The sequence below is a fragment of the Hyperoodon ampullatus genome (genome assembly GCF_949752795.1).
Source record: "Hyperoodon ampullatus genome assembly, chromosome: 17".
Taxonomy (NCBI): domain Eukaryota; kingdom Metazoa; phylum Chordata; class Mammalia; order Artiodactyla; family Ziphiidae; genus Hyperoodon; species Hyperoodon ampullatus.
Genome location: NC_136930.1, coordinates 20,378,922 through 20,406,418, shown reverse-complemented (window position 1 = coordinate 20,406,418; position 27,497 = coordinate 20,378,922). Strand labels below are relative to the sequence as shown.

Genomic DNA, 27,497 nt, shown 5'->3' with positions numbered 1-27,497 from the left:
TCACTTGTAATCATTTTTTTCTTCTTCAGAAGCAATAATCCCTTCTGTCACTGTCTTCAGCTCTGCCTGGGGTTTTCTACTGTTCTGTTCTTGGCGAACTGTTTCTGCTATTTGCTCAGTTAGCTGCTCTTGAGTAGCTTTCAAGCTGGATTCCATTAGTAGAAGTTTTTCATCTTGACTGGCAAGTTCTTGGGCTGAAAGATAAAACAAGAACGTTGCCTTTTAAAAAACCAAGTTAATGTGTTTTTTTTTTTTCTTTTGTTTTTGGATTAAATTTTATGCAATGCAGCTTTGAAGAAGATTTAAACAGATTCTTCTTGTCCAAATACAAGCTCATGCATTCAAATGTTCAGATTCCTTTATTTAAAACACAAGTAAACAAATATATGTACGAAGAGATACAAGATGCGTGTCAGTAATCTCGAGTTTATAAAACATTTGAATCCAAAAATTAGATGTCTTCATCAGACAACAATTCCCTGAGCTTATTTGTGAGTCTTCTGCTGCTACATAAGTGTATTATAAAAGAAGAACATTAATGTATACTATTCTTGTTCTTTCTTTTGCATAGGCCTTGGGTATATGTATATATGTTCATATAGACAAAGACTGATATGTTATAAATTATGCCAAAATGATGGCTCTCCACTGATTTATTTTCATGTATAATACTTAGGAAATTTAAACACTTTTTCAAGGTCATCCAATAGATGGCAGTCTTTCATTAGACCAAAGCATACTTAGGCAGTATGCTTTAAGCTCTCAAAAAATAAGTGATTTAAGACAAAGACATTTTTCCTTTGTTCTTTGTTGACCGTATTCCTAGAGATATATATCTGTATTTTTATTCTAGTATTTCCCGTTTATAAAGTATTTATCAGTTTTTTTCTTTTCAGATTTTCTCAAAAACATATCATGAATTTTAAATGTTTTCAGGGTTTTTAATTTTATTTTTAATCACATTTGTGTATATATTTATATAAAGTTGCTAAATAGTATCTTTTTGGAGGTATTCTTAAATATAACTGGATATATAATTCATTACATTAAAGATCATGATATTTTATGAAAATTAGCAATTTCAATCTTGCAGTTCAAATGAAGAAAAAAAAAATACTTTTAGTATCTCCAAATCAATATAAATAGAAATGGAGAAGGTCATATTTTTTCAAGAAAAGCATCTTCCCTTTTAATGATTCTCATTTTATGTCCAAAAAATGGTGTTTATATTAAGCTTCAATAAAGTTGGAAACCAAGGTATTAAAGTCTTACATCAGAGGTATCTTTTACAGCCAACCTCATAAAGAAGAAACTCTATATAAATATTCTGCATTTATCACTCATCTTTGAAGTTGAATGATGTCTCCCTTATAAATTAGATATAAGAATATCTGATTCTCAGTTTCTTATTTATAGATTTTGAACAACTGAGTGCTTATATTCTAATAAATATGTGCATACATGTTTGCTTTGTTACTTGCAAGTATTCAAAATGACCAGTTTTGCCCCAGAAGAAATTACAGCATCTACTATTTTTATAGTTTAAACCTGCTATATATTAACAGTTTAATTTTGTGCCTCAGGAAACCACAGAGCTAACGCAAACAGCTAAATATTTAACAAGGAAGAATGCATCATCTAGAGCTCATCTTTATTAAATTTCAAATACATTGAAATCCCTCTGAACAAATGAGTTAAATGTTTAATAATTTCAACACATGTTCAAGTATGGGGAAAAAATCCAATAAAGATTACAACAAGTTCAATTTCAAAATTCTTTTAAAAACCCTTCAAGGTTAAAAATATATAAAGTCACTTTAGCTTTCCCTGCTCTTGACCAATAAGAAAACGTAATCAAGTAAAAGCAATCAATATTTTATAATGATATTTTTTAGCATTGTTAATGTAGTTGCATAAGTAAAGTGCAATGTTTCATTTTATATGCTTTTCACCTTCCACAGTATACATATTTCTTATGGAAAAAAAAAAAAAAACCTACGCCAAAACTTTTTAAATAAGGAGAATTTTCAGACAGTGAAATTGAGAGGTTAACAGTCATTAAGTTAAAAGGACTTTGAGCAATCAGACTATATACAAATAATTATGGAGATAGGAATGTTTCAGGAAGTTTCTTGTTTGAAGAACTTACCTGTGCCAATAGACTGACTTCAAGACTACTTGAGTAAACTTGTGGCACATAAACAAAAAAGACCTTTTATCAACTATGTATGATGTGAATTTTCTACGAAGTTTGCCGTTTCAAAATGACTAAGAGATTTATGCCCCACAGTTCTCCTAAGAGTCTACTCTAATTCATTATATGCTGGTTAAAAAGGGGTAAATTATTTTAAGTTTACCTATGCCTTGGACTTGAGCCGGAGTTGATCCCAAGCCAGAGGCACTCGCAGCTGCATGCTTTATTTACAATCCCTTTGTCAGACTTACAACTGCCCCAGGCTATAACATAGTGTACCTAATGTTCAAACTGGCAGGTAATCTTATGTCAAACATACTTCTTTGATTTAAAGTGATCAATAGATTCTTGTAAAGAGGTAATTTCTCTGATGTTTCCACCTTGCCTTTTTTACAGGTGATTCACACAAAAGCCTGATTATATGATGCACGAACAATAAACAGAAAGCTATAATCATGTTTTTTCAGATGTTTCCGGTTCACAACGATTTTGGATCGATACACTGTGTAATACAATTATCTGCAATGATCTGGTTGTATTGAAAAAGAATTTGTAGGAGACCTCTGGGGGTTTTATCCAGAAATACGTATCTGGCAACGTTGTGAATAGTGGAAGGAAAAATTAAGGGGTTGACGATGGCTGTCTATTATGTACCCAGTGACTTCATTCAGATATTATTTCATAAAATATTACACCACAAACTTTAGTCAAACAATAACTCACATGTAATAAAGATAATAATACTCCTAGCTTCATACTATTTATTTATGTGAAAAAAAAAACTTAGCAAACATATAGACTTCTAACTATAGAGATTCAATGTTGTGTGAATATTATGCACCACAGATTATAAGCAGAATTGATTACTTATTTATGCTATGCAATAATAAATTATCTTATTTCTATCTAATCTAAGTTATGTAAATACTAGTATCTGTGAAATACTTTGATATCTCTCCAACTACATTTTTTTTTACTAGAATGTTAAGATTCTAGGCAGAATATCAATTTGAACTGTTTAAGAGCACTATACAATATGCCCTTTATTTCAAGCTTCTTTTTTCCCAAATGAAGATTTGCAAAATCAGGGAAAAAGCTAAGATAGAAGAAAGTCTGTATCCAAAAGACATTACACAGTTTCCTGCAAAGATCTCTGTGTGTGTAAACAACTCAGTTTTGTTTTTATGGCTCTCTGGACGATGCTGACTCTTAGCAGCATCTTCCCCAAAGCCTGAAAAGATCCACATTTTCTATTTTGAGCCTCTAATCATATACCTGGAACATGAAATTCTCTTTTGTCAGGCTGAACAGATTTCCATACTGGTGAAGCTCACAATTTGGGGTACACTGCTTTCTCTCACAATGCCCTGCTCTATGCAGATTCGGCAGGTCCCCACGTGGCTGCTGGAGACCTGCTCTGACGACTAGGAAGATTGCTCTTCCCAACGCTTCCCTCCCTGTAGATCTTGGGATTTTCTTTCAGTCTCCTGACCGCACTGTCTAGGCGCCTCCCCCTTACCCACTTTGACTTTGATGGCTTCCTGTGCCTGCAGGAGACCAGCTTCTGACTTTCTTAGAAAGTCCTATTTTTTTTGCGTATTGCCTGTGAAGACAAAAAGCATTCCAATAGCGCCTTTTATGATGGACTTTTTATATTGCATCCTGCTATTTTGAGCTATAGGATACTGGAGATTATACAACTCCTCATTAGCAACTGGGTCAAGTATCCACATCTTTTCTAGGATCAAAACCTTAAAGGGACTTTCATTAAAAAAAAAAATCAGTTGGAAGATTCACCCACCATTAGCCTAAATGAAGTGTTAATCAATACATAAAGGTTCCAAGACTAAAGAATACTATATCCCATGATTCTTAGGGAATTAAAAAGGAGACTTGTTAGATCAAAATGAATACTTTCTCTTTAAACTGTAAAGAAGAATTTAATGAATACAAAAAGTGTATTTAATCTCTTAGAGTTAACACCTATATGGCTCTTTCATTTAGCTCTAAAGCAAACTACACTAATGTGACACACAGGGAAATCCCTTCACCATAAAGATAATTATGATACCCTCCTAATGACTTCTCCACAACACTTGAACTAATTAGCTTTAGAAGAACACAATGTTTGTCACTTTCTTTTTTCAATTTTATTATCTTTCTAACACACCAGGTCTCAGCTTTAAATTTGAGTGAGGAAAGACATAAAAAAATAATGGAAAGCTAAAATGATAAACCAATGTGCTTCCTTAAAAAAAATTCACCAAACTTTACCGGTGCTGTTTTCATATCCATCAATATGGTATTCCTGGTTGTTTTTTTTTTTTTATTGGCTCCCTGCCACACCTTGACACTCTATCATGCTCCATCATGCTTCTTTAATCTGAATATTTAGTGTTCTTTCATGTCTTAATTACAGCAAATTGCGGCAGAGTTGGCACCATTTCTTGAAATTAATCCCAGAGTACTTTGTTTCTGTCAAGCAGTCAAAGCCTTGGAGAATAATAGTAAATGTTATTGCAGATCTAAATTTAAATGACTGTCTATGTATTTAACTTAAGCCTTTAATTATTCGTGCCAAACTGTTTTTGGTTCAAATGTTAAACATTATTCATTGAGAATGTAGAATTAGATTAGACAGCTAAAACCTGCAGACATGTTTGGCTATACTTTTAACACAACAATTATCTATATTAACATATTTTCTCAGGTGTACAAAACTTAGTAAATGGCATGTGATATCTTCTTATGAATATGTATTTCAATGTTCCATTACTTCTGTCATTATTAATAAAAGGTATGGATTTAGGTCCATTTGATTCTAAAAGGCTTTTCCCTAACCAATTGTTAAATTGTAAGTCCAACCCAAGAATGATTTGGTATTACTATTGCTAATAGTCTTTAAACAATTCAATATAATGAAGCACTTCAAAAGTTCTTACAAACGTAAGACTTATATTGTTTTGTTTGTTTTCTATGGAAAATTTATAAGTCCTAGAACTCCATGCCCTTATTCTGAGCAGGCTGTACAAATATGCAGAGTCAAAAAAAAAAAAAAAAAAAAAAACTACGTTATAAAAGTTATAAAATAATATTAGCTTTAAAGGTGCTAGGAAATAGAATTCATTATTCATGTTTTATGTATATATGTTTAAAGATTTAGAAATTGGAAAATTCTGGGATGTAGAGACTACATATTTGTTGATTAGATTTCAGATAATTGATTTCACCCTAAATTTTAAAAAAGGAAACCTATTCTTAATAATAATAAAAATTGTATACTTTGTAAAGTGAATATATTTTTTAGTGAACATAGTAGGAGACTGTGTTTTACAGTGGTACACTTAATGAACTCCCATGAAGAAATGAGCTCCAGGTAGATCAGGACTTTGTCCTATCCAGATAGATCAGGACTTTGTCCTATTATCTATCTGTGTGTTGCCAGCTTCTAGCCCGTAGTCCTATATTTAGCTCTCTATACAATAAGCACTTAGTCAATTGAATTGGATAGATGGTGTTAATTTCACCTGTCAGACATGTGTCATTTTCCCCACTAGGAAAAATGTGTCGTTTGCTTTGCCTCTGAAATACAAAGTGAATAGGAAGGATTTACATTTACAGTTTTGGCAGATTTATCTTCAAGTCATCTACAGGCATAAGTTAATAAATACTGCTTTTTTTTAATTTAGTTTTAATATCTATCTAAATGAAGCTAGATGGCATTTCTATTACCAACACTTGAGGTATATATTGAATTTAGAGACATACGAGAGAAAGATGGATTCACAAAATTTATGGTAAAATAGATATTTCTCGGGCTTCCCTGGTGGCGCAGTGGTTGAGAATCTGCCTGCTAATGCAGGGGACACGGGTTCAAGCCCTGGTCTGGGAAGATCCCACATGCTGCGGAGCAACTAGGCCCGTGTGCCACAGCTACTGAGCCTGCGCGTCTGGAGCCTGTGCTGTGCAACAAGAGAGGCCGTGATAGTGAGAGGCCCGCGCACCGCGATGAAGAGTGGCCCCCACTTGCCACAACTAGAGAAAGCCCTCGCGCAGAAACGAAGACCCAACACAGCCATAAATTTAAAAAATAAATAAATAATTTTAAAAAAAAATAGATATTTCTCAATAATTCAGAAAAAAATGTACAAAACGGTTTTTCCAGTTCCGTCTCCTTATCAATAGCCATGTAATTTTTAAACAGATATGTTTCCCCCATGCCTCAGAATCTCAAGGGTGTAGCTGATCTTTCTAACTACAAAGTTTCCTGGCAGCTGTAAAGTCGCTTTCAAGCTGTGTTATCTGCTGTTCTAGCTGAGCAAGTTCCACTTTGTGTTTCTATTGGGTAGCCATTACATCCAAATGCAGTGACTGCAAGGTCTTTTCTAGCTTTTCAATGACAAGCAGCTTTCTCCCCCCAATATTGGGCAAGTATATTAGCTGTTTCAGCTTTTTCTTCCACTGTGATCTACTCACATTCTTAAACTTTCATAGATGTTTGCATTGCATTTAAAAATCATGGTTAAAATGAGAAATTAATGTACATGATACCAGATATATTCCATTCATTATATTCTCTAAACATTATTATAGACCTACTTAGAAAAAAATAAACAAACATGTCTTTCTGTTAGTATAGCTAATGTAAATGTAGAAACTGGGGCGTATAAAAGTGAAACCAATTATCTCAGCCCTGGGGTAGTTTCACCTATACTGTTTCGACATCTTAGGGAGTCAAGGAGCTACCATATTTTTACAAGAAGTCTAAAAGCAGGACTTCTATACATTTGTTTTATATAATTGAGTTGGTTCTCTCCTAAGAATTATTCCAATATGCTTAGTCAATATGATGTCTTATTTTTACAATTAATTACCAGATACTTATCTAAGTTAAAACTTTTATTGCATTTTATAAAAGCATTTTATATGAGTTTTCTTGTTTTGTCCTTATTGTAAGTTTGTAAAGTATTATCACTCCATTTTAGAAAGAAACTAAACTTCAAATTCTTTTGTCTTTCTACTATACTATACTATTATTTTTCCCGAGAGATTGGGTTTCATGATACCAACTAATGGGTTAATAAACTGATTTTTAAATAAAAATGTGTTTCTATTGCAATAATCATAATATAACATTGAGAATGATAACATTGTACTCAATGTAAACCACAAATCAGTGCAAACCACGTATCTAAATGAAGTCATCTCTAAAATTTTGACATAATTTGAACTCTTTACCATCCACTTATTTTTTGTGATAATTACAATTCCCACTTAGCAATAGAAAATAAATCTCTCTCTTCCTTGTTTTTTAATGGGGTTGGATTTTTCCCACTTGCATCGAGAGACGGCAATTTTGCATAGTGGAGGATTTCCTTGAAACCAGAAATGCAATTATTTTCAAAAGCCAGATAACACTGTTAGCTATTAATATTTAGTTTGACCATATTGTGATTGGGATGTTGGTCAGAAGATAAGTAAAGATGGAAACGTGCCTAATAACAGAGAATAATTCAAAGAGTCCAGAAGAATTGGGGATACTACCCTGAATTCAGTCAGCCCTGTGTTTCATAAAGTAGAATCAGGGAAACTAGTCTATAGGCAGTTAGCAAAAAGATTGTAAGGTGGAATACTAGAAGACACCAGAGATTATAAGTTGCAATCAAGAGATATTAGACTGTAGGCAGTCAGTACCCAGTGTTGTCGTAAGTATAGAACAAAGTTAGTGTTTCCTCTAAATCTCATTTTACAAAGGGCCCTAACTGGAACCTACTGCTGTTTAATGTGTAATAAAATCAGAAAATTAGAATTTTGGCCAGTCTCATTATTAGGAGCTTAACTGATCATTTTAGACTGGGATTCAAAAATGAAATTCTGTAATTGCTACTCTATACAATGTACTAGAATTAGGCCATTATTTTATTGAGGGCAGGGATTATGTTATTAGTTTTTCATTCAGCAGCTCTTGCTCTGCACTGGCACATAGGAGTTGCTCACGAAAACCTGCTGGATTGAACTGAAGTCTTGAGCAGCAACAGTAAATATGATAGTGTGACATGTTAAATACACACCCAGTTCTTACATTGGGAGGAAAATATCCCTAAAGAGACTGTATTATAAAAACTGATAAATTCACTAATTTGGAATTTTTTGTAATAAAAATCTGACAATAAATGACTATTAGTTTACGAAATTTGGAAAATGAGTAGGTTAGGAGAGTAACGGCAGTTACAGTTGTAATCTATAATATTCTCTCGTAAGCATACAGTGAATTTTGTGAAAATAAATGTCTAATTCTGAGGAAGAATCAAGATAATTGAGCATATTTATCACAAAGAGCATACAAGTCTTTTAAAAGCAAAATAAAAAATCTCATAGCCAGGCTTGTTTAAAGATTCAAAAGTGGTATTCTTTGTGTGTTTTCAAAACAAACAAAAAAACAAACATTTGTTATTTATATGCAGGTATGTGACTGCCAGCTAGAGCAGGACTAATTCTCACTGGAATTTTTGTGTCAGTGTTTTTTATTATAATATAAAGTAGTCAAAATATTACATATGCCAACAGTTAATATATCATCATGTTGAACTGGAATCCAGAACAGGGTTTCCAAGCAGATTTCAATTTCCATCAAAACTTCACTACTTAATTAGCATGTAAACTTAATTAAACCATTAAGCCTCCTTGAGTCCCAATTTGGTCACCTTAAAATGCGGATGTAATACCTATCTCTTAGAGATGCTGTTAAGATAAAAATATAATAATAATACATCTGTACATTTCTGACATCGTAGGCACTTAGTAAAAAATCTATTAATATTATTATACTGAGTGATTATTTTTTACATTAAAAGTGTATTTAAATTTAAGAAAATTTAAAAATTATTATAGAGAGACTTCCCTGGTGGTCCAGTGGTTAAGAATCTGCCTTCCAATGCAGGGGACATGGGTTCGATCCCCCATTGGAGAATTAAGATCCCACATACTGCAGGGCAACTAAGCCCGTGTGCTGCAACTACAGAACCTACGAACTCCGCAGCCCATACACTACAACTACAGAGCCCACAAGCCACAACTACTGAGCCCGCACACACCACAACTAGAGAGAAACCCACACATTGCAACGAAGAGCCAACATGTCACAACAAAAGATCCTGTGTGCCTCAACTAAGACCCAAAGCAGCCAAAAATAAATAAATAAAAAATAAATATTTTTTAAAAGTAGTATAGAGCCACCATGTATAAAAATTACTCTACTTTTTAATCTCATTGTTTCTGAAAAGTGACTTTCTCCTTATGTTCTTATACTAATATGTTTTGAAAGATTTCCTCAGCAATCATGTGTTTGTCTCCTTAATATATTTTTTATACTATAAAATAAGTCTATTAAGGGAAGTCTATGGATTTTTTAAAACAATCTGCTTTGATTATTAAGAAATAAATCATAATTCAATAAAAAATTACCTTTGACAGAGTAATGTGCCATCATTATTTTTTACTTATTTTCAAATGGAAGACCCCGGTGTTCTCTTTCTGAGAGCTGGAGGTTTAACCCGACATGATCTAATGTTAACCCCACATGATCTAATCTAGAGGTCAGAAGTTAAGTTATAGGCTAATAAAACCATCAGGTCAGAATTTGGTTGTCAAGTCAGACATAACAACATAGAGGCCACTATAGTGGCTAGAAGAGAGAGAAAGAGATTCTATGTGCGTTTGTGAGTACAGCAGTGATGGGGTCCTGGCAGGAAAAGAATCTGGTTCAATGAGAATGGGATTAAGATACCAAAAGTGCCGAATATCCATAAAGGAAGTAGGTGCCAACAACTAGCTGCTTCTTCTTAACTGTGGCAAGTAGATAACTTTTGAGTGATCTGCCTGCTTTACTTTCTCTATGAGGAGCTGTGGGATAAATAAACATTATCCATAAACAAGCAATATAAACATTTTATTGTCTCACAGATTGGTTCATGGAATTTATTGATTGTTCCTATTAAGTTAAGTTTGCCCCTCTGGCATGTAGAACTATGTGATGTACTCAGAGGTCTTCACAAGGTCCAGTTTACATAGGTATTCATGAGTGTCTTACTGATAAGGGAGGAGAAGTAGGGTCAGGGGATGTACATAAAAATAAATTTTAGGCATATCAAATAAATTCACATACTACTAGATGAATTTCCATTGCAACACTTGAGAAGACTAGCATACATAACAGTTTGAGGTAGGAAAGCAAATAAATGCCTGCTCTTTCTCTCAGGATAGAGGGTATCTGTGGGCACAGAGCTCATAAAAACACTAGGATATAACCAGCAAGTGATGTTACTCATGCTTGTTTCCCAGGACATCTTAGGTGGACTTTGAAAAAGTTTTGTGTAAACTGTAAGTACTACCTTAAATTAATGCATTTTCTTGAAGTTATGTGGCAGGCACTATTCTAAGTGTAATTTTATTAATTTCATTTAACTTAAGAAAATTAGAATCCTGCTGGAAGATGTTCTGTAGATAAGGTGCTGAAAAAGTAATGATCAATTGAAATTTTCTCCAGAATATGGGCAATAAATTGATAAAGAAAGTAGAAGTCACTAGGTATAATTTTTGCCAGTAGCTGCCCCTGTCACAAACAGAGGAAACTGATGATAACTGCTATCAATGGGAATCACTAAGAACAAAGAATCACCCTGTCATCCAATTGTGTTTTCTGAAAGAAGGAAGGGCCTTTGGGAAACACCAACAGGAAGCAATGTTTTGATCATAGTGCTCTTGCATTTAAAATACTGCTGCAACCTCATGTTGGTCCTATATAAAGTTCAGAATGGTCTACATGGCTTTCAGGTCCCATCTATCTCAAAAGTGTCATTTCCCCATTACACAGTAAAATTTCAGTTGTGCTGGTTTTCTTTTAGTTCTTAGAATGCCCCAAACTCCTTCCTTTCCACATCAGGCCCTGGTCCATGTTGTCCCTTTATTCTGAATGTTCTTTCTGCACACTTCCTTGGCCCCCACCACCTTTAACCCTGTTATCACCCTCATTTTTGAGTATCATCTTAAATCGCACCTTCTCAGAAAGCCCTCCCTACCCAGTCCACTAGAGGAGGTAAGGCTCTTTTGACATACACCCTCCTCGATCTTACACATTTTCACAGGATTTTAAATAATTGTAAGTTTAAAAAATTGTCTCATTATGTGTGCAATGTCATTTTCTCCTACGAAATTTTATGTTCTCTGCATGCATGGGCAATTCTAACATGGACTGTGTTCTCTGTACCTAGCTAGTGCTTGGCAAAGGCTTGTAATCATATGTCTGATGTCTAATATGTGAACAAACTAAATACATATATACTTACATAAACAAACACACTAACTCCCACTGAAAGAACTACCACTGGGATATGTTAGATTGATAAACCTATGTGATTCAACTATGACATATAGATGAAAGTTTACAATTATTATTTTCCTTTCTCTTTGGAGAACTTCCTTTAAAGGTAGTTTAAACATTCTTTAAAGGTTGGTAAGCTGATGACAAATTCTCTTAATTTTCCTTCATCTGAGAGTGTATTTATTCCTGAAGAATATTTTTGCTGGTTATAGAATTAGGGTTGACGGTTCTTTTCTTTCAGTACTTGAAAAATGAATTACACTTCCTTCTGAATCCATACTTTCAGATCAGAAATCTACTATCATTCAAACCAATGTTCCTGTATAGGCAATGAATCATTTATCTTTAGCTGTATTTAAGATTTTTTCTTTGTCTTTAGTTTTCAATAGTTTGATCATGATACATCATAACACGGACATCTTTGGGTTTATTTTGTTTGGGTTTTACTCAGCATCTTGAATCTGCTGGCTTATACATTTAACCAAATTTGGGAAATTTTCAGCCATAATTTCTTTGAATAGTTTTTCAACCCCATGCTCTTTTTTCCTCTCATTTTGGGATTCTGATAATAAGAATACTAGATTTTTTTTTGATATTGATCTACAGGCCATTGAAACTCTGTTAACTATTTTTTCTTTACTGTTCAGATTAAGTAATTTCTATTGTCTATCATCAAGTTCATGATTCTTTCCTCTGTTGTTTCCAATCTACTATTGAGCTGGTGCAGTGAGATTTTATTTCATTTTTTATATTTACATTTTTACAAGTTCTATATTTCCCCTTTGTATTTTAAAATATATTACATTTTTGCTGATGTTTTCTATTTTTTCACTTATTAATAGAGTTCATAATTGCTCATGAAGCAAGTTTATGATTACTGCTTTCAAATCCTTGCCAAATAATTCCAATAGCTGAATTATATCAGTGTTGGCACCTACTGATTCAAGTAGTAATTGTTCTGGTTCTTGAAATGATGTGTGATTTTGGATTGTATTTTGGACTTCTAGGATATGTTGTGAGATTCTGGATTCAATTTAATCTGTTTTAGTGGAGATTCACCCTGTTTAGTTGTAGCACATAGGTCTGTGTGGAGGTAGAGGTTCAGATACCCACTGGGCTCTACTGACACTATCCCTGAAAAAGCAGATCATGGCATTGTACTACCTTGTTGTTGGTGGATAAGGATAGAAACTCAGCTCCCTGCTGATCCACAAAAATACTACCCTATCAGCAAAAGCAGAGTGCCAGTTAGTACTGCCTCACACTGTCTTGTGCTGCCTCACTGCTGGCAACAGGGTGGAGAACAGTGAGGATGGAGGTTCATAACTCCACTGGGCTTCATTGACACAGGGGGAGATGTGGGTGCAACGTCCTGAATAACACCAACTTACACTGCTTTATTTCACATTGTTACTGCCTGGTAAGGTGAAAGTTCAGCTCTTTGCTTAGCCCAAACAAGAACAATCTGGTGGGGTATTCAGAGCACTATCTGTTGCTGTCTATCGGCAGTAGGGGAGAGATGTGTGGAACTTTGGCTCTGTGCTCAGCTCCCCTGACACCAAGAATGGGGGTGTGGGGGAGTTTTTCCACTGGTATTTAGGTGGAGTACAGTGGGTATTGTCAATAAGTTTACTACTCTATTAGGCTATCCTTATCCTTTTCCTTCTTCTTTGGCTAGGTAGACCAGGCTTCTCTTGGGTCATTTTGTCTACGTCTTTTGATAGTTTCAGGTTGCAGTCCCCCGTGTCTCAACCTGGTTATATAGAAGGCAAAGCTAACACCCAAAGAGCTCACTGTCTTTTCATTCCTCAAATCCCGTGGTCCTTAGTCAGCCCATCTTTTTCTTTCCATCATTCAGAGTCTTCCTATATTTGCTTGTTGTATTATGCTCACGTTTTTAAGTTGTGCCAGGAAGGAACATGTTTTCTCTACCCTTGTAGGTATTTTTGACTCATTTAATAATTAAATTGATGTAAGATAGATTAACAGGAGAAAAATAAACTTCAGTTCACGTATACAGGAACCACCCATAGACATGAGAAGCTCTCAGACATTCAGGCAATTGAGGCTTATATGTCATCCTGAGCTAAGGAGAAGGGGGTAGGGGTCTAGGTCCTCAAAGCGAAGGAAGACAATTCACAGCAAGATGGGAAGAGCAAATGTTTGGTAAACAAGTGTTTTTCATGCCTAACAGAGACACAGAGTCCACAGAGAGGATTCTGAACAAGCCCTGTTAAGCTCCGCCAGCTTATTACACATAGCCCATACTCTTTATAGTTATCTCTGGTGACAGTTTCTTGCTGGACCAGGCCTTTTATTTAAAAATTATTTTAGGCAGTTAAGGCGAAGGTCAAAAAGCTTTTTTTTCTTGAAGCTGCTGTGTCTTGATTGACTTTAGCTCAAAACAATCCACCTGCCAACACGGCACATTTTGAGGCAGCTTATTCTGTTCTTCAGTTGATAAGAATTACAACTTGAAATTACATATTCAAGGAATACGTGTATGTATGCATATATCCCTACATATATTTGTTTACATATAAAACTATATATACCCATATATATCTAGCTATCCATATATATCTGGATGATATATATATATATATATATATATATATATATATATATATATATATCCCTATATATGCAATGTATATATATTGGCATTGTATATATTTTTATGCACTCATATAGAATGTGTCAGTACTTATGAGTTATATCCATAAACATTTTTTCTTTTATTCTTTAAAAAACTTGTGTTCCTGCAAGTAGCCAACCATTTGTTGTTGTTGTTGATGTTCTGAAAAATGGATAAAGTAGAAATTTTATTTAGCAAATTTACTCTTTATTAGCGATATTCTATATTAAACTAAGTTTGTGTTAGGAATCAGCAGTGTGAGTATTAATTCTTTCATTACCACTCATGATCTAGGCAAGTTAGAGAATTTCCCTGAGTGTCACATTTCTCATTTGGAAATGGATTGTGTGAGTATGTGATAGAATATATTATCTCTACAATCCTTTCTAGCTCTCAAGCTTTCTTTTTAAGTTTTTAAAACATAAACTTTAAAATTTGCATACTTATTCTTTACAGATACTAGAAACAAAATATTACTCAAATCAGTCAAAAACAAACTACATTGTATATTTTGGAATAGGAAGAATAAGTATTTAACACTATCTAACCAAGTAAATTTTGCTTTTCTTGGAGACACTAGCATTTATAATATTTTTTTTTCCTTAGTCCAATCCTTCTATGACAGCCACAGCTGTGCCTTCTCTGAGCGCTCTCCACTCTGGTGGGTGGCCTGCTGTTTTGCTTTAGGAAGTCTCAGATATGCTCTTGCTAATACTTAAGACATATCTCTCAAACTTGAGCCTTATCTCTCTAATGAATGCCTGTTCACCCTCAGAGCTAAGTGCCCAGGGAGAACCAAACCTCTTGATCCTTGCTTTATGAACATTTACTTACTGGATCTCAGGGTCAGAAGCTCTGTGTTGTAGTCACTCTGGTATTGTACTCTCTCCAGGAATCTAGGGTTCAAACAGCCCCTGCAGCCACTAACTGCTATGGTGATAGATGGCCTCAAGCTGGTTTGACTGCTCCGGACTTCAGGTATATGAATTCCTGTAAGTCTGGACTTGCTACTGCACTGCTCTCAAGCCGCAGTGTTCCTTCTGCTCTCTCTAGGCAGCCTACCTTTAATGAGGTGCTTTCCTAGCAGCTTGGCTCCCACCTTATCCAGGCGTCTTTTATGCTAGTCCAGGCAAAGCCCAGAGCGAACCACCTTATTTTTAGTGTTCTTCTACAGCACCTATTCTAGTCTCATTCCTTCTTTCAATAAGAACAGAAAATGCAGATAAAAGCCATGCATTATACTATTTTCTTATTATACCATGATATGCATTGATACAAGGCCGTGGTATTTTTCTCCTAATCAGGACAGACATTTACCTCCATTAGTAAGATAATCAGATGCTGTCTATTGCCCTCAGAAAGGAATCCGAATGTACAGCTTATACTAAAAGTCTTTTTAAGTCTTATGTGAGAGTAGAATTTTAAGGAATTTTAAGAAAATGGTTAGATAATAGCCCTATTGAAAGAGAGATGGATAAACGTAATAGACAGATTAAGACAAGAGAGGGAAAAAGAGAGAGATGAGAGAAAGCTGTTAGATCTCTACTCTAGATGTATTAGTTTTAATATATCTTCTGCTCAATTTGACTACTAACTGAATCAGTTTTTTTGGTTTGTTCATTCTTAAAATTTGAAAAATGTTACATTTAAATATTACATTGGTGTTTCATTTGAGTTTATCTTGAATGCAAAACTACCAATGTATACATTGCATTTAATGCCAAACTACCACTATATATCCAATTAGTTAAACAAATTGCATACAAAAGTAAATAGTGTAGAACTGAAAGACCTAACAATTAATTCTGGTCCAGGGAAACCTCTGCCCTTTCACACAAACACAAAACAAAGCTGAGATGAAACGTAGGATAGAATGCAAAGGAAACTATAGTACTGAACATTCCTGAGACTTGAAAGAAAAATTGGAGAATAAGCCATTAACCATGAAGTCATTTACTAAAGACTAACAATGATTCAAGTCACCTAGGAGTTACCACCTGGGCATTAGGCACTTTGACCACCAGTGAAACAAATGTCAAATGTCACCAAATGTTATTCAAATGCTATAATGCTATATATGTTTGTACTAGAGCAGTCAGGCTCAGGGAAATAGCAGAATAGGTACATACATGGAATAAGACTCAGTCTTGATTAGTATGCTTCTGGGTAATGTTTGGTAGGTTTTATTTAATGTTTTGTAAACTGGTGTCATGAGTGAGATTAGTTTGGAGTTCTCTTTATTTTTCTTAATTTTTTTAGAGGGGCAGGGGGCTATGTGGCTGATGGACCACATCTTTTGGACTATATCTTTAATCACTATTTGGTGTCAATACTTTGCCAATTTCATAAAAAAAATTTGGAAACTCTCTTCTTTTTTCTGTGCTTCAAAGGATTTTATATAGCTTTGGAATTAACTGTTTCTTAACAAACTGCTCTAGGAAACAGTCCACTTTTTGAGCATAGCTCTTTGACAAATCTGTTTCTTAGGTGGTATTTATCTGTTCAAATTATCTATCTGTTCTGTGATTGTTAGTGGCAGTTTACATTTTCCTAAAAAATTATATATATATATATATATATATATATATATATATATATATATATGTATATATCATTCAAGTTTCTAAATGTGCTTACATAGAATGGAGAAAATTAGTCTCTCATGATTTAGGTAACATCCCCTATATCTGTGATTATTTCTATTATCAGTGTGTATGTCATGTATTTGTGTGATAACAATTTTCCCTGTTTGGTTTAGAAAGTTATATATGTTTTATATTATCTTAATTTCCCCCCCAAATAGTTCACTTGTTTATTTATTAGGTCTATTAATGGTTAATGAGGTGACTTTTGGAAAGCCCTGAGGTAACTTGAGGATGGGGTCTGGTTGCCAGGGAAACCCACTTTGTAATTAGTGGTTTGGACTTTCAATCCCATCCCACCACACCCTCACCTCTAGGAAGGGGAAAACGTCTGGAAATTGAGTTCAATCACCAATGGCCGATGATTTAAGCAACCATACCTAGGTAATGAAGTCATCATAAAAACCAAAAAGGATGGGATTTTGAGAGCTTCCAGTGAATACATGGAGATATGAGGAAAGTGGTGCACCCAGAAAGCATAGAAGCACGGCATCCTTTCACCATACCTTGCCTTATGCATCTCTTTCATCTACTGGTTCCTAAGTTATATCCTTTTATAAAATAAAAGGATATAAAATGTTTCTCTAAATTATGTGGTCCACTCTAGAAGATTAATAGAACCCAAGCAGGTGGTTGTGTGACCCTCCTACTTATAGCTGTTTGGTCAGAAGCACAGGTAGCAACCTGGACTTGTGTTTGGCCTCCGAAGTGTGTGTGTGGGGGGGGAGGGGGGTATCTTGTAGTACTGAACCCTTAACCTGTGCTATCTGATTCTATCTCCTGGTAGATAGTATCAGGATTAAGCTAATACTTTGGTGGCCTTGAAAAAAAAATACACATCAGAGCTAATAAGTACATAACAAGTCCATCATTAGAGAAATATAAATTAAAACTACAAGATACAATTTCATATCCACTAGATCAGCTATCCAAAATAAGACTAACAATAACAAACAGTGGTAACAATGTGTAAAATGTGGAAAAATATCATACATTTCTGGGAGAATGTGAGATGGTACACCTACTTTGGAAAACAGTTTAGAAGTTTCTCCAAAAGTTAAACATAAAATACTGTAGAACCCAACACTTGTAGGTCTATACCCAGGTTATATGAAAATGCATGTCCACAAAAAGACTTGCACATGAATGTCCATAGCAGCATTATTCACAATAGCCAAAAAGTGGAAAGAACTTAAATGTCCATCAATTGATAACTGAACAGACAAGTGTTGTATATCTATACAATAGAATACTACTCAATAATAAAAAGGAAGGAATTCCTGGCCAGGTTATGTCCTGGATTAACTTCAGAAAACATTATTCTAAGTTTAAGAAGCTAGACACAAGAGACAACATGTCATATGGTTACAGGTACATAAAATTTCCAACTAAGGCAATTTTTTTAACATCTTTATTGCAGTATGATTGCCTTACATTGGTTACGTTAGTTTCTGCTGTATAACAAAATGAATCAGCTATACATATACATATATCCCCATATCACCTCCATCCCACCCTCCCTATCCCACCCCTCTGGGTGGTCACAAAGCATCCAGCTGATCTCCCTGTGCTATGTGGCTGCATCCCACTAGCTATTTTACATTTGGTAGTGTATATATGTCTAGGCCACTCTCTCACTTCGTCCCAGCTTACCATTCCCACTACCTGTGTCCTCAAGTCCATTCTCTACATCTGGGCCTTTATTCCTGTCCTTCCCCTAGGCTCTTCAGAACCATTATTATTTTTTATTTTTTTTTTATTTTTTGAGATTCCTTATATATAGGTTAGCATACGGTATTTGTTTTTCTCCTTCTGACTTACTTCACTCTGTATGATAGAATCTAGGTCCATCCACCTCACTACAAATAACTCAATTTCATTTCTCAGTAATATTCCATTATATATATATATATATATATATAGATATATAGATATATATATAGATATATATATATATGCCACATCTTCTTTATCCATTCATTTGTTGATGGACACTTAGGTTGCTTCCATGCCCTGGCTATTGTAAATAGAGCTGTAGTGAACATTGTGGTAAATGACTCTTTTTGAATTATGGTTTTCTCAGGATATATGCCCAGTAGTGGGATTGCTGGGTTGTATGGTAGTTTTATTTTTTGTTTTTTAAGCAACCTCTGTACAATTCTCCAAAGTGGCTGCATCAATTTAAATTCCCACCAATAGTGCAAAAGGGTTCCCTTTTCGCCATACCCTCTCCAGCATTTGTTTGTAGATTTTAATGATGACCATTCTTACCAGTGAGAGGTGATATCTCATTGTAGTTTTGATTTGTATTTCTCTAATGATTGGTGATATTGAGCATCCTTTCATGTGTTTGTTGGCAATCTGTATATCTTCTTTGGAGAAATGTCTGTTTAGGTCTTCTGCCCATTTTTGGTTTGGGTTGTTTATTTTTTTTGATATTGAGCTGCATGAGTTGCTTGTAAATTTTGGAGATTAGTCCTTTGTCAGTTGCTTCATTTGCAAATATTTTCTCCCATTCTGAGGGTTGTCTTTTTCTCTTGTTTATGGTTTCCTTTGCTATGCAAAAGCTTTTAAGTTTCTTTAGCTCCCATTTGTTTATTTTTGTTTTTATTTACATTTCTCTAAGAGGTGGGTCAAAAAGGATATTTCTGTGATTTATGTCATAGAGTGTTCTGCCTATGTTTTCCTCTAAGAGTTTTATAGTATCTGGCTTACATTTAGGCCTTTAATCCATTTTGAGTTTATTTTGGTGTATGGTGCTAAGGAATGCTCTAATTTCATTCTTAAACATGTAGCTGTCCAGTTTTCCCAGCACCACTTATTGAAGCAACTGTCTTTTCTCCACTGTATATTCCTGCCACCTTATCAAAAACAAGGTGACCATATGTACATGGGTTTATCTCTGGGATGTCTATCCTATTTCATTGATGTATATTTCTGTTTTTGTGCCAGTACCATACAGTTTTAATACCATAGCTTTGTAGTATAGTCTGAATTCCAGGAGCTTGATTCCTCCTGCTCAGTTTTTCTTTCTCAAGATTGCTTTGGCTATTTAGGGTCTTTCGTGTTTCCATACAAATTGTGAAAAATTTTGTTCTAATTCTGTGAAAATTGCCATTGGTAGTTTGATAAGAGTGGTATTGAATCTGTAGATTGCTTTGGGTAGTATAGTCATCTTCACAATGTTGATTCTTCCAATCCAAGAACATGGTATATCTGTCTCTCCATCTGTTTGTATCATCTTTAATTTCTTTCATCAGTGTCTTATAGTTTTCTGCATACAGGTCTTTTGTCTCCTTAAGTAGGTTTATTCCTAGGTATTTTATTTTATTTTTTGTTGAAGTGGTAAATGGGAGTGGTTCCTTAATTTCTCTTTCAGATTTGCATCATTAGTATATAAGAAGGCAAGAGATTACTGTGTATTAATTTTGTATCCTGCTACTTTACCAGATTCATTGATTAGCTCTACTAGGTTTCTGGTAGCTTCTTTAGGATCTCTATGTATAGTATCATGTCATCTGAAAACAGTGACAGCTTTACTTCTTCTTTTCCGATTTGGATTCCTTTTATTTCCTTTTCTTCTCTGATTGCTTTGGCTAAAACTTCCAAAACTGTGTTGAATAATAGTGGTGGGAGTGGAAAACATTGTCTTGTACCTGATCTTAGAGGAAATGGTTTCAGTTTTTCACAATTGAGAACGATGTTGGCTGTGGGTTTCTCATATAAGACCTTTATTATGTTCAGGTAAGTTCTCTCCATTCCTACTTTCTGTAGGCTTTTCTATCATAAAACAGTGTTGAATATTGTCAATAATTTTTCTGCATCTATTGACATGATCATATGTTTTTTCTCCTTCAATTTGTTAATATGGTGTATCACATTGACTGATTTGCATATATTGAAGAATCCTTGCATTCCTGTACTAAACCTCACTTGATCATGGTGTATGATCTTTTTAATGTGCTACTGGATTCTGTTAGTGAGTATTTTGTTGAGGATTTTTGCATCTATGTTCATCAGTGATGTTGGCCTGCAGTTTTCTTTCTTTGTTACATCTTTGTCTGGTTGTGGTATCAGGGTGATGGTGGCCTCATAGAATGAGTTTGGGACTGTTCCTCCTTCTGCTATATTTTGGAAGAGTTTGAGAAGGATAGATGTTAGCTCTTCTCTAAATGTTTGATAGAATTTGCCTGTGAAGCCATCTGGTCCTGGGCTTTCGTTTGTTGGAATTTTTTTTTTTTTTTTTCTTTTTTTGCTGTACGCGGGCCTGTCACTGTTGTGGCCTCTCCCTTGAGGAGCACAGGCTCCGGACATGCAGGCTCAGCAGCCATGGCTCATGGGCCCAGCCACTCCGCAGCATGTGGGATCTTCCTGGACTGGGGCATGAACTCATGTCCCCTGCATTGGCAGGCAGACTCTCAACCATTGTGCCACCAGGGAAGCCCCTGTTGGAAGATTTTTAATCACAATCTGAATTTCAGTTCTTATGATTGGTCTGTTTATATGTTCTATGTCTTCCTGGTTCAGTCTCAGAAGGTTGCGCTTTTCTAAGAATTTGTCCATTTCTTCCAGGTTGTACATTTTATTGGCATATAGTTTCTTGTAGTAACCTCTCATGATCCTTTGTATTTCTGCAGGGTCACTTGTTACATCTTTTTCATTTCTAATTCTATTGATTTGAGTCATCCCTTTTTTTACTGATGTGTCTGACTAACAGTTTATCAATTTTGTTTATCTTCTCAAAGAACCAGCTTTTAGTTTTATTGATCTTTGCTAACCTTGCCTTCATTTCTTTTTCTTTTATTTCTGATCTGATCTTTATGATTTCTTTCCTTCTGCTAAATTTGAGGATTTTTTGTTCTTCTTTCTCTAACTGCTTTAGGTGTAAGGTTTGATTATTTATTTGAGATGTTTCTTGTTTCTTGACGTAGGATTGTACTGCTATAAACTTCCCTCTTAAAACTGCTTTTGCTCCATCCCATAGGTTTTGGGTCATCGTGTTTTCATTGTCATTTTTTTCTAGGTATTTTTTTATTTCCTCTTTGATTTCTTCAGTGATCTCTTGGTTATTTAGTAGTGTATTTTTTAGTCTCCATGTGTTTGCATTTTTTACAGATTTTTTCCTGTAATTGATATCTAGTCTCATAGTGTTGTGGTCAGAAAAGATACTTGATACAATTTCAATTTTCTTAAATTTATCAAGTCTTGATTTGTGACCCAATATATGATCTATCCTGGAGAATGTTCCATGAGCACTTCAGAAGAAAGTGTATTCTGTTGTTTTTGGATGAAATGTCCTATAAATATCAAATAAGTCCATCTTGTTTAATGTGTCATTTAAAGCTTGTGTTTCCTAATTTATTTTCATTTTGGATGTTCTCTCCATTGGTGAAAGTGGGGTGTTAAAGTCCCTTACTATGATTCTATTATTGTTGATTTCCTGTTTTATGGCTGTTACCCTTTGGCTTATATACTGAGGTGCTGCTATGTTGGGTGCATATATATTTACAATTGCTATATCTTTTTCTTTGATTGACCCCTTGATCATTATGTAGTGTCTCTTATAATACTCTTTATTTTAAACTCTATTTTGTCTGATATGAGAATTTCTACTGCAGCTTTATTTTGATTTCCATTTGCAAGGAATATCTTTTTCCATTGCTTCACTTTCAGTCTGTTTGTGTCCCTAGGTGAAATGGGTCTCTTGTAGACAGCATATGTACAGGTCTTCTTTTTGTATCCATTCAGCCAGTCTATGTCTTTTGGTTGGAGCATTTAATCCATTTACATTTTTTTTCAGTGTTTAAACTTTTATTTCACACCATGCAAGGTCAATTATAACACATGAAAAAGTGACAACAGCTATAAGCTGCAATTTTATATTTATACATTGGAAATGTCCATTTTCAAAAGCTGAACATAATTACCATGTTGTCTTAACAGCCAGGCTTCAATCAACTGTTTATACAGGTAAAATCTACTATGAAAAACATTGATTTTATATCTGTCCACATTCTGTGATAATAATTCTTTGACTAACAGACCCTTTAGGAGAACCAAAGGATTCAATCTTTTTCACAGTATCCATACCATCTTAACAAACCCAAATACTACATGCTTAAAGTCCAAATGCTCTGCTTTTTTCAGTGTTATGAAAAATTGAGAATTATTGGTATACTGGCCTCGATTGGCCATGGATAGTAAGCCAGGACTGGTATGTTTCTCATCAAAATTTTCATCTTCAAATTTATCTCCATAAATGGACCATCCTCCTGTTCCATCGTGTTTGGTGATATCTCCCCCTTGGCAAACAAAATCTGGAATCACTCTGTGAAAAACGGAGTTCTTGAAACCAAAGCCCTTCTCTCCAGTGCACAGTGTTCTGAAGTTCTCAGCAGTTTGAGGTACAATGTTTGAAAATAATTCCATGGTTATACATCCCAGAGGCTCATCATCTGCACAAACATCAAAAAACACCACAGGATTTGTCTCCTTTGCTCTCAGTGATACCTGTTCTTCCTGGAGTTTCAATAAATTCTGTTGACATTCTTCAAATTTTTTCTTAAAACAGTCAGCCATTTCTTTAGTTTTAAATCTCACTGCAAGCTGTTCCACTTTGGCTTCTCCATCAGCATAATCTGAGGCAGTCCAAACTAAAGCATTGTTGGAAACATTCAAGGGTTTCAGTTCCATTGTTTTGGTGATGACGTGGTTTGCACACACTTTGAGCACCTGGTCTCTTCTCATCAGGACCCGGTAGTAATTATTCATCGTGTGCCAGAGGATCTTCATGTCTCCAACCCCACGCTCCTTCCACTGACTGGCTTCTCGATCCCACCTGTAAAGTTTGGCTCTCTCTTTAAATAAAATTTCTTCATCTTCTTCTCCAGATTTTACTTCTACCTCTGGTAATGACACTATTGGTTCAAAATGGATATCTTCATTATGAACTACCTCTTCATCACTACCATCTTCATCTTCACCAACTTTACTGGCTGACTGTGCTCCGAACACAGCTGCTCCAGTATTTGCCCACTGGAAATTTTTATCTTTGGACCCAAAAGCAAAATCCCCAGAATTACTGGAAGCCAAGTCTGCAAATGACAGCCCTGTGCTACTTCCAAATCCAAATGAAACTGTTTTGCTTTCCACTTGGCTTGTAGAATCTGCATCATTTTCCTTTCTAGTAGATAAATCCACAGGTTTATCGACAGTTTCAGAAGAAATAGGTGGTGAACTAATAGATCTGGTAGTAAACTCTGGTTCTTCAGATTTACACAAAAATGGTCAGTCACTTTACTGCCATCTGTACACACACTGTCAGCCATGCTAGTTATGTCCTCATTCTGGGATTTTTGAGCTTCCTGAACTTTGTGAAGCTCCGATTGGAAGTCGTCCCCACTTCCATTGTCCTCATCAGTGTCACTGCAGACTCCACAAAAAAATGTAGGTGGAAGCTTTAACGTATCTGTTTTTGCCTTTTCTTCAACTGTTGGTTTCTTTTCCCAAACAATAATACATTCTTTCTCATTATCTGTTAGATTTTCTTCTAATGGTCTACATTTTTCTGAGTCATCCAAATATAGTTTTCCATTAAGCTTCTTGACAGCTGTGTCAAAATCTTCATCATCATCCTCCTCTTCGCTGATGTAGTCTGGCCTGCTCTTATAACAGAAGAAAGTGGGAGGAAGCTGAAGTTTGCTTGCAAGAGCTTTTTGCTCAGGGGTCGGGGTTAGCTCATACACAATGAGAACATCGTCATCTGAGGGAAGATCTTCAGGCTTTTTCTTCTCTTCCACTGTTAGTGGGCCCCATGAAAATTCTGTGACCCCTGATATCCATCAGGCACTGAATCTGGTCCATAATTCTCTGTAGGCCAACGATGAGGGGACCCTGAGTTACTGCTATTTAGTTTCAACTCCTGCATTTCTTTCTTAATGGCCTCTACTTGTTGGCAGATCATTTTCAATAAAGAATTTTGATCTTCTGACCATGGAGGTGGTGTTTTGGGAGAATACTTGTAACTTTTATTTGGTGACAGAGAGTATTTGGTGGGAGACTGTGTAGAATGTTTTATTTCTGAATCTGCATTTCGCAAAGAACCATTTCTATAAAAAGGCCCTCCTTCACTGAAGTCATCGAGCTCCTGCATGACTAAATTAAGCATCTCTTTTACAGATTCCAGGGGCACAGGCAATTTCTTAACCACTGACAGATCTGAATCACTGTCATCTAAAATCTTTATCAGGTAGTCTCTGGTCTTTCTCAGGTAATTTTTGCATTCTTCTCGTTCTTCAGAAGAAAGCGCATCATTTTCAATGTCTTCTGCTTTTCTGTGAAAAATCAGTGCAAGATTCCAGTAAGAAACGACATTATTAATAGATTCAAAAGCAGCCACAGCATCGTCTATATTTCCAATTAACTGCATCCAATATAGCACATGTTATGTGTGCTTCCTCTTCATATTCACCCATTTCAGATGCCTGAATGTCTGCACTATGAAAATGTTTAAACAGAGGGTCAATATGTTCAGGGATACTGCTCTTCTTTTTAAGTATCTTCAACAATGGCAAAACCTTCTTCCAGTAATGAACACTTCTGCCTATGTATTCTCGTTGATCATAAAAAGAATTAAGACCACTGTCCATTTTCTGAAGGCACTTTTCCCTGTGCACAAGTAGAGCAGGCTGAAAGCCATGTTTTTCCTGGCCCCTTAGAGTGTTTATGTCATGCTGAACTAGAAGTCGCAATTTTGCTGAGGTTCCAGGTATTGCTTTTCTGTGGATTAGATTACAAACTGCATCCCACCAAGATTTCTGTCTTTCTGTGCAAAGCTGATTACACACAGGAAGTGGCAAGCACAGAGGCTGATAGAAGCTGTAGTGAGAATTACACTTCTCTTTTAATTGTAAGTGGCTGGTATATATTACTCCAAGTAGAAATACTTCAAGATCTAAAATACATATTGATTCAGGTGCATTTGTTTCAAGTCTTGAGGTTTCCTGGGGCAAATGATGAAAAAGCTGTTTTAGCCATTTTTGAATCGCAGGTAAGGCGGGCAATGAATTCCATTGTACGCCAAGCCAGGTGAGGTGCTGAAGACTACCATTGTGTGCTCGAATGGCACCAACATCATATCGAGCCAAATCCTCAGGACCTGGTGCTTGTACATCAAGGTTTCCAATATCATCATTACCAAGGAAAGATCTATCCTTAGGTGACTGACTAGAAAACAGAGCATCATATACAGCAGACTGCCCACTTTCATTGGCAAAGGATTCTACAACCTCTTTTAAAAAGTCTTGCTTGTCACGACTTAAGTTTAGCAGCATATGCCCTGATTGGCTCAGGCGATCACAGGCCATCATTTCCAGTAGATTTTGTCCAGCTTCTCCTTTTATAAATTTAATCTTTGGCCTTGGAACCTGAAAGGCTATGAGATAGCACAACACAGCCAGCTCAGAGAGCGCTCGCCACTGCACGTCACTATGCTGACCCATCTTCAAAAGCAGAGAACCAGCATGCATGTAGAAATGTCCCCTCACTTCGAAGAAAGTAGCTGAGAGTTCATCATTTCCACCCACACAAGATTTCACAGACTGAAGAGCACTATCAAAACTCTCCAACAATTCCCTGCTCTTGTGCACATCTCTCATGGACAGCGTGAGAAGCATAAGGTTAGCGTAGGCTAGAAGTAAGTCCTGATTGGTTGCTCGCCAGTTACTTTTATCAGACTCCAAACACTGTGAAGATTCCAGATATTCCTTAAGGGTCTGTACAACACAGGAATTCCACTCTAAACTTGAACGCAAGGCTATGTTTCTCTCTGCCTGGTGGCAGTGGGCCACGGCATCCTTCAGTCTATTGTTTGAGCGATACAGCTCTACTAGTCAGATGTTCATGTGGACATCATCAGGTCTTGCATAAAGTTCTGACTGAATCAAGTCGAAAAGTTTATTCCATCCATCTTCACCTTTACAATCTAAAAGCTGTTCCTTTAGTTTATAAATTGCAGGACTTCCTGGAAAAAGTTTACCTGCTCTTTCAACCCAGTATTTAGCTCTTCCATCACTAACATCATTTTTACAGAGCAATTCTGCAATCTTCAACACAAGATCTTTTTGTGTTGGGTTTAATTCCACTGAACGCTTATAATATTCAACTGCTTTCTCTATGTTTTCCTCCACTTCATAAAGAAGGCCGAGAAATCTGTGAGCTTTGGGATCCCTTTCTTGCACGTTAATGTATGTAGATATATATATTTTTAGCAAAATCATATTCTTTAGCTTCATAATACAGTTTTGCAAGATAGAATCCTTTCATTGACTTCTCCCGGGGAGACGGGGCGGAGCCCTGCACCGAGGAGATATACTGCTCCACGTCGGCCTTATTGCGCCTCATAGCACCGCCGACCAGGGTTCATGCGCGAGATGCCAGTGCTTAGGCCGCAACGGCTGCAGTCTGGGGAACGCGGCGCCCAAAGCTCTGTGACGCAGCACCGTCGCTGGCGAGAGGCCGACGCGCCTGCTCCATTTACATGTAAGGTAGTTATCGATATGTAGGTTCTTATTACCATTTTCTTAATTGTTTTGGATTTGTTATTGTAGGCCTTTTCCTTCTTTGGTGCTTCCTTCCTAGAGAAGA

The 27,497-nt window shown here is 35.7% G+C and overlaps 1 protein-coding gene across 1 annotated transcript; it reads right to left on the bottom strand.

Moving 5' to 3' along the window:
• LOC307065301 (E3 SUMO-protein ligase RanBP2-like) lies at positions 1 to 27,254 on the bottom strand (the record flags this gene model as incomplete). The annotated part of the gene is given in 7 exon segments (XM_079722136.1): positions 1 to 194; positions 23,036 to 24,118; positions 24,172 to 24,663; positions 24,666 to 25,269; positions 25,271 to 26,743; positions 26,747 to 27,112; positions 27,114 to 27,254. Coding segments are annotated over 7 exon segments (4,353 nt in total).
• Positions 27,255 to 27,497: the final 243 nt, after the last annotated feature.